Raw genomic sequence first — 15,453 nt, forward strand, 5'->3', positions numbered from 1 at the left:
ATATTTGAGTGTATAAATATGGAATGAAATTGTAGTTATATCGAAATGAAACTGGTGTTGAAATGAACCTGCAGTGTATACAAAATGAAACTGAATAAAGAATTACTTTTTTCGAAACAGCGCGAAATAGTGCTGTTTCTTTTCATTAAACAAAATAACGCCGTTTAGAAACTCGGTGCATAATCCATTATGCACCACAATGCACAATATAATTTGTCTATGTACGTGGCTCTAAAGATGGGATCCTGTGAATTTAGAATTAATTCTTCCAAAAGGCTGAACCCCAATCCTAAGGGCCCCCACACCTTGACCCGACAGAGCATTTGGGAGGATGTAATCCATTATGCACCACATAATTAATTCGACAAAGGTGTGATCACCTAACTTTTTATGCCATACGATGAAAAAGTTTATCTCAATAGTGAATAGGTCTCAATTAATATATATACATATATATATATATATATATATATATATATATATATATATATATATATATATATATATATGACCTCTTTTGAATAATAAGTAGCGGAATTGAAGTGGAGAAAATATTGAATTTAATTAACTAATAATTTTCATTTATTTGAATTAAAATATATAAAAACGACCGATCTAATTTAATCTAATTTAAAATCTAAACATAAAACCATGTAACCAATTAATATAATTTAAGCCAACACACTAGCCATAGCACACTCGGGATGGCACGATGTAATCAATTAGATAGCCATTTAAACCCACCTTGTAGCGTACAGTTGAGACACATTTGACAACAATATCAATCCATCGGCCTGCAAAGCCCATTCAAGAATGTCTACAAGATCCAAAATGAGCACAAAAGTTACATACGAAGTTTATGTGTTAAGAATGGAGAGAGTAATGTAATTGAGTTACCTTGTACCAAATAAACATTCTATCTGTTTGGAAGTCGGATTTGTGCCATGTTAACTTATTGTAGTCATCAAGTTCAAAATGTCCTTTAGAAATTCCATGTAATCCGACCATATATGTCCACGTGTTCTTTGATAAATCCATTCCTTCACTATTTGGTTCAGCTAACTTGACCATATATGTCCACGTGTTCTTTGATAAATCCATTCCTTCACTATTTGGTTCAGCTAACTTAACTGGTCCAATAACTCCCTGTCGTACCTTTTCAAAATATTGTCCATAATTCTACCAAATACAATGAAGAATTATAGAATATTTTTTTATATACAAATAGATATACTACCAAAAAATAAACCTTTAATATATTATTAAATTCCATGTTACATATTATAATTTGCACTCAACTTATTGGTGGGCTTCTTTTAATGGCGTCCACAGACTTATTCAACTGCCTCTCCAAAGTAGTAACTATTCTTATCTCCTCCATTTGTCCGGCCTCAAGTGCACAATTTGCCTTCTGTGATACTCGTGCCTCTAATGTTGCAATAACTTGATTTCGATCTCTTGTAAAGTTTATTTTGAAAACTGATAAATAATAGAAGTTTAGTAAAGTAAATCACACCATATTCAACACGGTTCAGAAGTATTCTTCTATGAAAATTTGTGAGATCGCGTGATGATTTTTTTAATGCAATTCGGGAGATTCCTAATCTTTAAGGCATTTCTCTATTAGAATAAAAATCTAAATCCACTATTGATACAATATATTTGATCTCTTTATTTTCCTATTTTAAACTAACTCTCGTACTACTCCTAAATCAATTTATTTTCTTGTGTGTGCTCATCTCTTGGAGAATGGATTCTTTTATAATCTTTTTTTATGTCTTGATCCTTAATGTATTGGGAATATGAATCTTACGGGATTTATTCTTTGTTTCATTCTTTGACTAACATTTATCTTCTTTGTATCCTAAGCTAGTAGGATTGGGATAATGTTTTAGAATTGGAATCCTTGAGACAACAATCTTTCCCCTACTTTCTTTCTATTCATTTTTTTAAGCAGAAATGTGTATGTGTTAGAATGAACATGCATTCTTTACAATCAGACATAGAAACAAATTTTTTCTAGCAATGTTATAGAAAACTTGAATGCAACCTGTTTTACAAAATTGAAGCCGTAGTTGTTGGATGAACTTGATGCTTCTTCACATATCTGGTCAAACGTAGCCAAGCCAAGCCCGACTCTGGTGATCTGTAGAGTCTCTGAAAACCAATCGGAGATTATCAGAGATCTAACACTTATTCCTAAAACAGCCGGAGGATGAAGTCTACTAATGACACCGTCGGCTCAACCCTCCATCAGAGGGTTGAATCGCCGGCTCAACCCTCCATCAAACGCCGGCTCAACCCTCCATCAAAGGGTCAACTAACCGCACCAAGTCGCCGCCCGTCGAAAAATGGGAGAGAAAGTAGTTGAAAATGTGAGAGAATGCGGTTCCTATTTTTGAGGATCCTATTTTTGAGGATGTTTTGTTCACTCTAACTTCAGGAAATCTACTATATCTCCCTTTCAATTTTATCCCTTTGTTTTGTCTTTTTGGACTTTGTCGTTTTGTTTAAAGGATTTCATCAATCTTTGAACAATCCTTTATGTGACAAAATATTTTCAGAACTACTTCACATCTTCATTATCTCTAGGATGTCTTTGTCATCTTCATCTTCAATTGGATTCATCTTCAAACTTCTTCTCCCCCTTTTTTGTTTTTGATTTCTTGTTTACTTCTTGCTTTTGGCGTTGGAACATGTGTTTGAACGATTTCATGTGATTCTGCTTTGTCATTGATTTTTTCTTCATAGAAATACTCGGTTTATCAGATAATAGACAATATTCATCACAACTTTTGTTCATAACTTATGAAAAATTCTTTTCCGTGCCCTTGCCTTTTCTTGTACAGTTTGATTTTTTGGCTCCCCAACTTTGATTTGGGGAGATTTTTTCGGCTCCCCAACTTTGATTTGGGGAGATATAGGCCAGGCAAAGTAGATATACCCTTGCCTTTTCTCACTTAAATAGTATAGGCAAAATAGATATACTCCACATACTATCATAATAGATTTTGACCACTAATCAACTTGTGGTAAATAATATTAAATCAGAATAAATCATTAATAAATGAGAATCATAAATTTTTTCTTGGCTTGCATTTTTTCGCAACACACATTCAGTCTTCCCTATCTATTGTATTCAAAGCAGTATAGTATTGACGGACGTTATTTTTTAAAATGTGGGTTCGATATTAATGTAGTATAATGAATTGATTTTAAGAGAATAAATAACATTTTAAATTGTATTACTCATATTTGGATAATTTTAATGTAATGAGATAAAGTGACTAGAGTAAAAGGGACAAGGGATTATAAGAGTAAGTTACGTCCATCAATTTTCCACTTAGAATTGAATATGCCGATTAGCTCGTAAAATGTGGAGCGTAGTAGACAAAGGGCAAACTTTGCTAAAACCAGCACATTCGGAACTGCCTAAGAATTGAAGGTATCAGACAGACAGACAACACCTTTCTTCGCAAACTACTATATTCATAATTCATATTCAATTAATGATAGCAACACCTTTCCTAGGTCACCTAATCAATGCGCAGCTCCAAGAAATTCCAAAGCTAATAAGATTCACTTTTTTTCGTTTAGAATAAGGGTCAAATAGGTTATCGAAGTGCACATAAAATTGCAATTGGGTCATCGAATTTAAAAAAAAAAAAAAAGAGTTATAATTGAGTCTCTCAACAACACAAAATAATGCAATTGAACAAAAAATGACTTGTTTACCTGTTGATGGCTGACGGGGTAGTTATTGAATTGAAAATTAATTTCTTAAATTTTATTTTAATAATTTTAAATTTAAAAAAAAAAAAAAAAACGCCGGAGGTTGCAACATGGAGACGAAGGGACTCTTCGTCTTCATCTTCGGGCTGCCGGAGACGAAGAGTCCCTTCGTGCCTAGAGACGAAGGTCGCGCGCGTAGTCTCTGGTAGCCCGGAGACGAAGTCTCTTCGTCTCCAGTTGCCGGAGTTGTTTTTTTTTTTTTTTTTTTTTTTTTTTTTTTTTTTTTTTAATTTTAAATTTAAACTAAAATTTAATTTGATTTAAAAAAAAAAAAAAAAAAAAAAAAAAAAAAAAACTCTGGTAACTATCATGCCAACCATCAATAGGTAAATAAGTCATCTTTGGTCTAATTGCATAAGTTTGCGTTGTTCAAGGACCCAATTATAATTTTTTATGTTCAATGGTCAAATTGCAATTTCGTATGTATGTAGTTCGATAACCTATTTGATCCTTATTCATTTTCTATTTAATAAATAGAGTAACATTATATTAATTTATGAATTTGTGATAAAATGTTTTAAATTCAAATATATTGATTAAAACATTTCAAATATATTGATTAAAATATTTCTTTAACGTTTTATGTAATTTTCTTTTCCAAAATACTGCTTAGTGAATCAGTGAGTTAAGTCTATGCGCGCATGTTTTATGTAATTTTGTACTTATGAAGGTAGGTTTGATTCCTATGCTTAAAAGGCTTTTTTTTTTTTAGTGTTATTTGAAATTTGTATTTGTGGTGTCATTTGACATTTCAAATGTTAATAGTGAACTTTACATGAAAATGAATCGGATTTGAAGATTAAAACTTTTTTCTTTGAATGTTTTTGACTCTATTACATTGTAGTATCTACTCATATAGTTTCTCAACCTACTGAAACACAAAAAGTCATCTCCACTAAGGTTTGAACTTACAATCTTCCAAATGAAAGTCCAACCCAAATATCAATAGACCACATAGTCCTAGTAAGATTAAAACTTGATACAATTAAGTTTAATTAGATTTACAAGTATTTAAGTTTAAATTGACATAGCCTAAGCCCATCATATTCCTTTCACTATCCAAAGTTGTGTCAACATTTACCTTCAGCCAACCTCTCTGAGGTTCAATCATTATTGTGTGGATCATGGTCTACACAAGTTGTATGTATCATATTTTTTATACTGTAAAATAATGTACACTTAGTACAAAAATAATGTACATTTATTATATTAAAAATGTACTTTTTATTATGGTCCACATAACACTTAGTGAACCATGGTCCACACAATAATTTGCTCTGAGGTTTAGTTTCTTCTTCTTCTTTTTTTTTTTTTTTTTTTTTTTTTTTTTTTTTTTTTTGATAATTGGGTCCTTTCTCTATTACGTTTTCTGTTTTTATCATTGGATCTCTTCTTTATTATATTTATTTATTTTGTTTTTATTGTTGGGTCTCTTTATTATATTTTCTCATTTTTTTAATTTACTATTAAATCTAAAGTGTATGACTAAAAATGACACATTTTTAATAATTGAAGGACCTAATATGGTGGATTTTAAAGCTAACTACACTTGTATTTATTGAAGGTAATTATTAATTTTTTTTTTTGAATGCAGGTAATTATTAATTAATCATTATACTTTTAAAAAGCTAAATAGATATGTACTTATTCCTTTTTAGTACTACAAGCTAAATAGGTATGTATTTATTCTATTACCTAAGTAATAGACATGTATTCTTTAAATATGGGGAGCGTATTTGATAGAGAGAATACTGTATTGGAATCATCGGTGCTTTGCTGAAAATAGTAATAATCTCATCATAATTTTTCTTTTTTTGTCCATTCTTCAAAACCTATCTAAATTTGTCTACTCTTTCTCAAAAGTTCCCAAACCCAATTACGACTCTCATATACATCACCATTTACCAGCTTTAATTTACACCTTTGTATATAAATAGTTAACCTCAAACTCTCAATCAAAGACATCAAACATAATTCCTGAAACTAAACCAAAAAATGGGAGAAAAAGCGGTAATTGTGGTGGCAGTAAGCTTGATTTGTGCGGTGATTGTGGTGGCAAATGGGGAATACTTGATCGGAGTTGGGAGCTACGACATGACAGGTCCGGCGGCACAAGTTAACCTGATGGGGTATGCCAACCCGAATCAGAACGCCGCCGGTATACATTTCCGGCTAAGAGCCAGGGCGTTCGTCGTGGCCGAGAGCTCCGAAGGTCCTAGGTTTGCGTTTGTCAATCTTGATGCTGGGATGGCTTCTCAACTTGTCACCATTAAAGTGGTTGAGAGGCTAAAGTCAAGGTAAGTATACTCACCCACTATGAGAGGCTAAATAATACTTTGTATGTTTAGATAGTAATTAAGTGATTTTTTGATTAAAGGTATGGCGATTTGTACAATGAGGAAAACATAGCAATTAGTGGGACTCATACACATGCTGGGCCTGGGGGTTATTTACAGTACTTGACTTACACATTTACAGCCCTTGGCTTTGTCACACAGTCATTTGATGCCCTTGTCACTGCAGTCGAGTTAAGCATCGTCCAAGCTCACAACACTCTCAAGCCTTCCTCCATCTTCATTAACAAAGGTAACCTGTTTTCACTACACGAAGATGTGCACTTGGTAAATCTTAATTATAATGAGGTAAACCAGCCTAGATTGTCTATAGGTGATCAGCTCAAACCAAGAAGACCAATAAAACGGTCTGATCTCAGGCTACTGGAATTAGTGAAATTTATAATTTTGTGGTTACTGAGTCAATAGTTTATGTGCAGGGGATGTTGATAACGCGGGGATAAATAGGAGTCCAAGTGCATACCTATTAAACCCTCTAGAGGAAAGGGCTAAGTATCCTAAAGACATTGATACATTAATGACGATGTTAAAGTTTGTGGACAAAAACAGCGGCAAAAGCATCGGAGCATTTACCTGGTTCGCAACTCACGGCACCTCCATGTCCAACACCAATCAACTCATCAGCGGCGACAACAAGGGCGCCGCCGCACGCTTCTTCGAAGACTGGTTCGCCGCCAAAAACTCTTCTTCTAATTCCTATCCACCATCAAAATTGGAGGCCAGAGGCGCAGGCACAGGAGGACAATCATGCAATCAAACCACAAGCCAAGGATTTAAGGTTAGGAAGAACGACGGCACATTATTCGTCGGAGCCTTTTGCCAGTCAAACGTCGGAGATGTCAGCCCCAATGTCGCCGGTGCTGTTTGCATCGACACTGGATTGCCATGCGACTTTAACTACTCAACCTGCAACGGTAACAACCAGCTCTGCATTGCCCGTGGACCTGGGTACGTGGGTACATATATATATATAGCTGTTCTCATTTGATTTGTTCTTATATATTATGTAATGCATATAATAAATAGGTATCCAGATGAAATATCCAGTACGAGGATGATAGGGGAGAGACAGTTCCAGAAAGCAGTTGATCTGTTTACATCTGCAACAGATGAGCTGACGGGGAAGATTGATTATCGGCATGTTTATCTGAATTTTACAAACATTGAGGTTGAGTTAGAGGGCAACAAGGTTGTCAGAACATGCCCGGCGGCAATGGGTCCCGGTTTCGCCGCCGGAACTACTGATGGACCTGGTCTTAAAGATTTCCAGCAGGGAAACAACACGGTAAGATTTTTACTTCTAGTATTCAATTCTTTAATTACGTTATTCATAAGATTTTTTTAAAATTTTATTAACAATCATTGGATCTTGGTTTGGTTTCAGATTAGTGAGACATGGATCGCTCTACGAAATGCGATTCAAAAACCAAGCGATTACCAAGTGGAATGCCAAAAGCCCAAGGAAGTTTTGCTCACCACCGGCGAAATGTTTTGGCCGTGGCAATGGGCGGTAAGTCAAGAATTTATGATTATAATAGTCTAACAACTCACTGTTCTGAGTGAAAAATTAGAGATGATATATTCGAATTACTCGACTGGCCACCTAGGAGGCGCTTAGACGCCTGACTAGCGTCTAGTGCCTTCTGCAACATTGGATTTTGTCATTGATTACGTATCTTCAACTTTGGGCTTTTCTTGTGGTTGCTGCAGCCTGCAATCCTTCCAATTCAAATACTCAAGATTGGGAAACTGGTGATTTTATCGGTACCAGGAGGTTGGTTGTTTTCCATTCTTAGCTAGTGTTTTACATGACAGAAATTAAGTAGGCCAGGAGACTAATTAACGTTTGGGAACATGCATGACAGAGTTTACTACAATGGCTGGGCGGAGATTGAGGGAAGCAGTGAAGGAGACACTGATAAGCAATGGAAATGGGGAATACAATAACGACACCCATGTTCTCATTGCTGGCCTAACCAACACCTACTCTCAATACGTTGCCACTTTCGAAGAATACAACCAACAGCGCTACGAGGTAACAACACATTTAATTATATGCTAATTTATAGCTAGTTGTCTTATTCAACATATTATGGGACAATTTCAACTAAGTTGGTCAAGTCGACTCTTAGCATAAACGGTCTATTAGTCTTTTTGGTGTGAACCCATTAACTATAAACAATATAGACTAGTTTACCTCCTTGTGGTCCTGTTGGGTGGAGGCCATGAAGGGTCAAGCTCAACCTCATGAGATGGTTAAGAGATTGTTAGGCGGAGACCTGAAGGGCAAGTCTAACACCCTATACTACCTCTTGAAAATGTGACAGTATATAACTCTAGACAAGTTTTTGTTATCCTAACAGATCTTTTGTCAACCAGAGTCACAAAGCAAAGCTGATTTTTGCTAGTTAGGGTCACAAAATTATGGTGCAATGTAAATTATGGTGTAGGGTGCATCAACATTGTACGGTCCACACACATTATCAGCATACATCCAAGAATTCAACAAGTTAGCCAAGGCATTAGCAACAGGGCAGAACATAACCGTGAAAGGCCCTTCACCGCCGGACCTTCTCTCAGTCCAGGTCAGCCTATTACCGCCTCCATCCGGCGACCATCTTCCCCCCGGAAAACACTTCGGCGACATAAAACAAGACGTCGTCCAGCCCCCCGGGGGATCATTCAAGAAAGGGGACCGAGTGAACGCCACATTCTGGAGCGCCAACCCGAGAAACGATCTGTTAACTGAAGGCACATACGCGGTGGTAGAAACGATGAAAGGCCAGCAGTGGGTGGCTGCATATGATGATGATGATTTCTCACTGTTCTTCAAGTGGAAGGAGGAAAGTGTTGGCAGTTTGGGTAGCTCTGCAACTATAGAGTGGGAAATACCAGAAGGGGTTAGCCCTGGGGTTTACAGGTTAAGGCATTTTGGATCATCCAAGATTGCATCAGAATCACCCAACTCCTACTTCACTGGTGTTTCCACTGCTTTCACAGTATCCTAACATCTCTCTTCTGGTCTCTTTCAAAGCTTACATAAATAAAAGATGGTTTTCAGCTTATATATTGTGGCCAAGAGTCCTCCAAAAACATATAAATATGGCCACTCAAACATTAACAAGATTTTAGTACAAATCATTTTCAATTTCAAAGAGCCCTAGAACATCTAGAAAGGTAATACAACTCTAACTCAAGCTCCTAAACTAATTACTCATGATTCATATGAGCAAATAGCATAAAAATACAAGGTTAAAGCAAAAACATTGCAAAGGAAACGTATAAAAGGGAATAACTCTTTGTTTTGATAACTTACTACAAAGAAAATCTACTAATAATTGAATTAAATTTTATTTCTAAACCAATAGTATTAAATGAATTTATTGTAATTATGAAATGCTTAATAAATATTAAAAAGGTAAAATAAAAATTAACTTAATTTATCTCTACATGAGTATTAACGCTAATTTATAAAGTTCATAATATACTCTGACAAAATGAGAAACTTCATTATTAAAAATAAAAGCATCGCTTGTTCAAAAAATAAGAATAAAAATAAAAGCCTGCTACTGACTCTATTACATTGTAGTATCTGTTCATACAGAGTCAACAATGTCTCCATTGAAATTTAATCTCATGACCTCTCCACATGCATAAGAGAGGTCACTACATGTCATCTAAGCACAAGGTGTTTGGCAGGTTAAGAAAAATTAGTTTGCTTTAATATATTATTGTATTACAGTATGTATTATTATATTATTGTAATGATGTAATGATATGCCATAAATACTGTATTTTATTGCACTTAACTGTCTAACATGTTTGACTGGTGAGTGGTTGGGTGCATCAATGTCAACCCTCATCCATTGGTTGATTCACTCATTAAAAATTAAATTTTAATTATACTTTTAAGAATATATACAATTATTGTACTCAAATAGAGTTAATACCCAAAATAGTCCCTCGACTATGTCGTAATTACCAATTTGGTCCTCGACTATCATTCTTACCCAATTAAGTCCTCAACTATACAATTTTTACCCAATTTAGTCCTTTGTCAATTTGACTGTTTGTTGACTGTCAAAAGTGAAAATAAAGTTGTAATTTTATAAGTTTTCTCCTTCCTCCTCATTTAGCAGCGCCAAACCATGTAGCAACACACTCCAATCAGATTTCGATCGTCAAAAAATCGTTGGAAATCAAATTCATAGGCTATCCGATGCATAACCACTACTTCGATACTGACAGGTTTTATCCCAACTTTTGACAGTCAACAATCAGTCAAATTAATACAGAGGACTAAATTGGGTAAGAATTGTATAGTTGAGGACTAAATTGGGTAAGAATTGTATAGTTGAGGACTTAATTGAGTAAAAGTTACATAGTTGAGGACTTAATTGGGTAAGAATGGTAGTTGAGGACCAAATTGGTAATTATGGCATAATCGAGGGACCATTTTGGGTATTAACTCACTCAAATATATATATATATATATATATATATATATATATATATATATATATATATATATATATTAGATTATATTTCAAAATAGTTATTACATTGCAAATTTAATAAAATTTAAAATAAATCATTTATAATTAAATCTATATTAAATTATTTTGCAATATGTTTTTCAATGCACATTTCTTTGTACGGTTGAAAGAATGAAAATATACATGCATGTTTTAAAAGACTATTATTGATTATTTCTTGAAAATTCCTATTCACAACATAACATAATAGTAATTGTTTTCTCATATACATATACAACACAATTGTTACATTATTATGCATTTTAAATTAAATATAAAATTTATCACATAACTACAAATCTGCATAATTAACCAAGCAAATGCACCTTGATGCCCATTATTTAGAATTAAACAAAACAACTATTTAAGATAAATAATAGAATATAAAACAAAAATTAAAAATATACATAGATTTTATTAATGACAAATAATCTTGTTATATCGTATATGCCGCATATATGTATGGTTATTGAGAGAGAAACTAATAAGTAGGTTAATGGGGTTTAATTTGAATGTGAGTCAACAATATAGGAAAGACATAATTTGAAATGAGAAAGAACTAGTTGAGAAGATACAAAAGTTTATAACTTAATCTGTAAAATTAATTTAAGTGAAAGGGAGGCAAAATATTTTAAAAGAACAACAACAATTTTAAAATTCAATATAATATTTTTAAAAAATTTTAAAATATATATAATATAAAATAAATAAAATTGGGGGAGGACGGCCAAGGCCCCCATGGAATACACATGCCTCCGCCACAGGCAGCTAGAATTAATTTGTGGCGGGACCCATTTTCTGCAAAAACCTCGTATGCAGGAGCAACTTTCATTCACTCACTTGCCTCTATCTCTTTCAAGTTGGCATTTTTTTTCTTAAAATCTGTGAATAATCCCAATGGGGATGCTCTAAGAGAAGAATTTAGAGCAAAGATTCCCAATTTACTGAATAATCTTCTTAATTGTCAAATAAAGATGGCTGCCGAATGTTGTGTACACCATTCCACCCAAGCTCCTCTTCTGTAGGTATGAATATCTCTCCATCTATTCATCTCTGTAAAAGGATAACTCCGTAGAGCAATCTTGTTTTGTGATACTGGGGATTCTTCTTTCTTTTTTGTAAGGATTTTCAGTGCTGACCAATTGAAGTTATTGTAAAGATGAATTGCAGAGTGCTTCAAGTTTGTATAATTTCCATTTTCTGTGTCCCTTTTGGTAGATGGTTGCTATCATATTAAAAATCAATGTATTTGGCTCACAAAGTATTGAACTTTACAGATATATGACCTATTGCACAACTTTTAAAAAGCAGAATCTTATGTGTATACGAGGAATCCGTATAACAAACTAAGAAGTCGAAAGTACAGAAAACATATAAGATTTGGTCACTTTTGACTATTAGAATCTTTCTCTTTTTAGTACAGAAATGTGAATCCATTAGTTTTGAATGTTTCCACTGCATTTGGTTTTTGTGATTATCCATCCAATTTAATTGACTGTTTAATTTACTCTTTTATCATCTTTGAATTTTCTCAATTTATTAATAAAATCCTCACTAGTAAATTGAGATATGATGATGGGATTAACAGTTTCTCTTCTCAGTTCTTGAAACCGAGCAAAAATTGCGCTAGAGACTAGAGAGGGAGAAGTGTGTGTGGCTGTGCGTGTTGTATTTAGTTCTTGAAATGGATTCAAAAGCAGAAAAACAAGCGCCAATTGGGAAAACAGCTGGGAAGCCGATTAGATGCAGAGGTATACTTTTGCGACATTTTATTACTTTGGTTACTGTTTCACCGTTATAATCGTTGGTTGTTTGGTTTCATTGAATGCGGTGCAGCTGCAGTGGCAAGGAAAGCTGGGGAGCCACTGGTGATAGAGGAGGTGATAGTGGCCCCACCAAAATCTCATGAAGTTCGCGTTAAGATTATTTGCACTTCTCTCTGTCACAGTGATGTTTTCTTCTGGAAACTACAAGTAAACATTATGGCTCGTTTATCGTTTACAGTTTTTCTTATAAAGGCAGCTTTCTAATCTGTTTTGTTTTGTTCTTTTTCCTTTTTGTGTGTGTTTTTTCTGATTTCTTGCTCAAGCAATTCCCAGGTTGTTTTCCAAGAATCTTGGGCCACGAAGCTTTTGGGTATTCTCAGTTTCTTCAAAGATTCACTTTTGTGATTGTTTGCATAGTTTGATATGTTAAAGCATCAAACTTTATTAATGGTTGCTTCTACTATTCTAATTCTTCAATATGTACTAAATTTAGGGTTATAGAGAGTGTAGGAGAAGATGTTGAGGATTTTAAGGAAGGCGATTCAGTAGTTCCAATATTTTTGCCAGACTGCACAGAATGCTTAGACTGCAAATCCAAGAAAAGCAATCTGTGCACGAAATTTCCATTTAGGGTCACTCCTCTTCTGCATAGAGATGAAACAAGCCGATTCACCGACCTCAAAGGAGAGGCTTTGCACCATTTCCTGTTTATATCAAGCTTCAGCGAGTACACTGTTATCGACATTGCTAATGTCACAAAGATTGATCCTAGCATCCCCCCCAACCGGGCTTGCCTCCTAAGCTGTGGAGTGTCAACTGGTATGCCCCACAGATTATTTTTGGTTTTCACTTAAAGAAACATTTACATTTAAGTCTTTGAATTGGAAGGTGAATTTGGAACAGTTTAGATGACTTTATTTCCACACGTTTTCTGTTCAGGAGTAGGCGCTGCAATCAGATCAGCGAATGTGGAACCGGGATCAACTGTTGCTATCTTTGGTTTGGGATCAATTGGATTAGCGGTATTCCTGCTGCATTTTGCTAAAACATGAATTTCAGTATGAGTTTCTCGAGGTGTCATAAGAATTATTTAGCAGGTTGCGGAGGGAGCCAGGCTTTGTGGCGCTGCAAGAATTATCGGTGTGGATATAAATCCAGATAAATTTGAGAGAGGTGAATACCCTTTCACTTTCTCCTCAGTTTTTTTATTATTGTGTGGTTTGATCTTCTTTCTGTTACACATCTAAATTAACATCGATTACTCCTCATTTCCTTCTTGTAGGTAAAACATTTGGGGTTTCCGACTTTGTCAATTCTTTGACTATTGGGAATAAATCAGTAAGCCAGGTAGTTTTTTCTGAATCAAAGCATAATTAAGCTGTCAATCCAAAACTGTACGTAGGCCAAAACCTATAGTTAGTAGTGAAGGCGTATTTGCTTATACCGCCACATTTTCGAGAGGCAGAGTGTTGGACTTGGCCCTTCAGGCCCCCGTCAAACAATCCCCTAGCCACCTGGTGCTGGACTTGGCCTATCACAGGCCTCCGCGCAACAAAAACTCATCTTTTGTTCACCTGAGCAGGTGATATGTGAGATGACTGGGGGCGGTGCAGACTATTGCTTTGAATGCGTCGGCCAGGCAACATTGGTGCAGGAAGCATACGCCAGCTGCCGGAAGGTTTTTCCCCTCCCTTAGCTTAGCTTAACGTTTTACATGTACGTTGATCGGTGAAATTTGGTTCTAATGTCTGGCATTCAAATATGAATTCAGGGTTGGGGCAAGACAGTGGTTTTAGGAGTTGATAAGCCCGGAGCGCAGCTGAGCTTGAACTCTTTCGAGGTTCTTCACAGTGGCAAAACCCTCATCGGGTCGCTGTTTGGAGGTCTCAAGCCAAAATCTGATATCCCCGTCCTTGCTAAGCGTTACTCAGATGGGGTAATTTAAGAAAATCTTTTGATCATAATAAATTCCATTTCTAGTAGACATTTTTGTTCTTACCATAAAACCAACAAGAGATCAGATTGTGTGATTTTGTTTAGTTCTATACTCCTCCTTGTTGAGCGTATAATATTATAAATAATAAACGTTTAGCCCAACTATCAGCTTAGCCTTTTAGTTGAAATGGAACACATCCAATCCTTCAATTATCCTAGTATTGATCCTCGTTTACGTGTGCAGGAACTAGAACTAGATAAATTTGTTACTCATGAAGTGGGTTTTGAAGACATCAACAAAGCTTTTGACTTGCTTATTCAAGGGAAAAGCTTAAGGTGTGTTATTTGGATGGATAAGTGATTCTTTCTATGCTATCAATCACTATGTGTATCTTACATTGCTCTTTATATGTAATTGCTATATATATTGTGTAAGTAACCCAAAACCATATTTATACCTATGTTTGTGTCTGTTGATTGGCATCGATCAATATCTCTTGCACTAGGTACACACCAAAAAGCTTTGGGGGAAGTTTTGGGTATCAAATTGTTTCGATATTACTTGATACAAACTCAAACTTTTTGTATTCATTCTTTTGTTTGCAAAAGATATTGATGCCGATCGGGTTAGTAATTGAACCTCTATAATTTGTATTGCTCTGTGTCATTGAATAAATTGAAACAATATGTTTATTACATGCATGGATGCAATATGCATACATATGCCAAGTTATATTTTGAATTGATATTTACTCTTTGGGTTGCATTTTACTAATTTTTACAGTAGTTAATAACATATTTTTTTGTTGGAAAAATAGTATTAAAATAACATTTTAAGTAGTTATTTTGTAGTACAATTATCGATGAGGTCCACTTCTGAAATGGGTCGGGTCAAAGTGGCTTCGAGTTCTTCGTAGTGAGACGAAGAGATTGATATATTGTACGTTCAAAACGGATAATGGGTGAATGAGATATTGATTCTCAAAGTAGACCCATTAAGTTGGAAAAATGAAGCAAAAAAGTGAAGCTTTTGTCCCACATTGGTTTGGGAAGAGGATTTGCCCCACTATT

The 15,453-nt window shown here is 34.9% G+C and overlaps 2 protein-coding genes across 4 annotated transcripts; both read left to right on the forward strand.

Annotated features, from left to right (window-relative positions):
• Positions 1–5,627: 5,627 nt before the first annotated feature.
• On the forward strand, positions 5,628–9,249 carry LOC109181083 (neutral ceramidase-like). The gene is made up of 8 exons (XM_019330839.1): positions 5,628–6,089; positions 6,170–6,378; positions 6,566–7,094; positions 7,173–7,431; positions 7,531–7,656; positions 7,857–7,920; positions 8,012–8,181; positions 8,597–9,249. The coding sequence occupies exons 1-8, from the start codon at positions 5,788–5,790 to the stop codon at positions 9,152–9,154; spliced, it is 2,217 nt and encodes a 738-aa protein (XP_019186384.1). The 5' UTR covers positions 5,628–5,787; the 3' UTR covers positions 9,155–9,249.
• A 2,243-nt stretch (positions 9,250–11,492) lies between these two features.
• LOC109182211 (alcohol dehydrogenase-like 7) lies at positions 11,493–15,128 on the forward strand. Of its 3 annotated transcripts, XM_019332316.1 has the most exons (12): positions 11,493–11,706; positions 11,805–11,861; positions 12,283–12,432; positions 12,518–12,654; positions 12,771–12,817; positions 12,941–13,266; positions 13,387–13,469; positions 13,545–13,620; positions 13,730–13,794; positions 14,030–14,125; positions 14,219–14,383; positions 14,627–15,128. In XM_019332316.1, the coding sequence occupies exons 3-12, from the start codon at positions 12,366–12,368 to the stop codon at positions 14,741–14,743; spliced, it is 1,179 nt and encodes a 392-aa protein (XP_019187861.1). In that variant the 5' UTR covers positions 11,493–11,706; positions 11,805–11,861; positions 12,283–12,365; the 3' UTR covers positions 14,744–15,128. The 3 variants fall into 3 exon arrangements, with proteins under 3 accessions (XP_019187861.1, XP_019187862.1, XP_019187860.1); XM_019332317.1 differs by lacking the exon at positions 11,805–11,861 and having other exon boundaries at positions 12,270–12,432; XM_019332315.1 differs by lacking the exon at positions 11,805–11,861.
• The last annotated feature ends 325 nt before the right edge of the window (positions 15,129–15,453 follow it).

The sequence above is a fragment of the Ipomoea nil genome, unplaced genomic scaffold (genome assembly GCF_001879475.1).
Source record: "Ipomoea nil cultivar Tokyo-kokei standard unplaced genomic scaffold, Asagao_1.1 scaffold1043, whole genome shotgun sequence".
Classification (NCBI taxonomy): domain Eukaryota; kingdom Viridiplantae; phylum Streptophyta; class Magnoliopsida; order Solanales; family Convolvulaceae; genus Ipomoea; species Ipomoea nil.

Bases quoted from the DNA above. Each gene is read 5' to 3' on its own strand.
- LOC109181083 (XM_019330839.1), top strand. From the start codon at position 5,788: ATGGGAGAAAAAGCGGTAATTGTGGTGGCAGTAAGCTTGATTTGTGCG. The intron at 6,379-6,565 runs GTAACCTGTTTT...GTTTATGTGCAG, and splicing joins CTCCATCTTCATTAACAAAG to GGGATGTTGATAACGCGGGG. The intron at 8,182-8,596 runs GTAACAACACAT...ATTATGGTGTAG, and splicing joins ACAACCAACAGCGCTACGAG to GGTGCATCAACATTGTACGG.
- LOC109182211 (XM_019332316.1), top strand. From the start codon at position 12,366: ATGGATTCAAAAGCAGAAAAACAAGCGCCAATTGGGAAAACAGCTGGG. The intron at 12,655-12,770 runs GTAAACATTATG...TTCTTGCTCAAG, and splicing joins TTTTCTTCTGGAAACTACAA to CAATTCCCAGGTTGTTTTCC. The intron at 13,795-14,029 runs GTAGTTTTTTCT...TCACCTGAGCAG, and splicing joins GGAATAAATCAGTAAGCCAG to GTGATATGTGAGATGACTGG.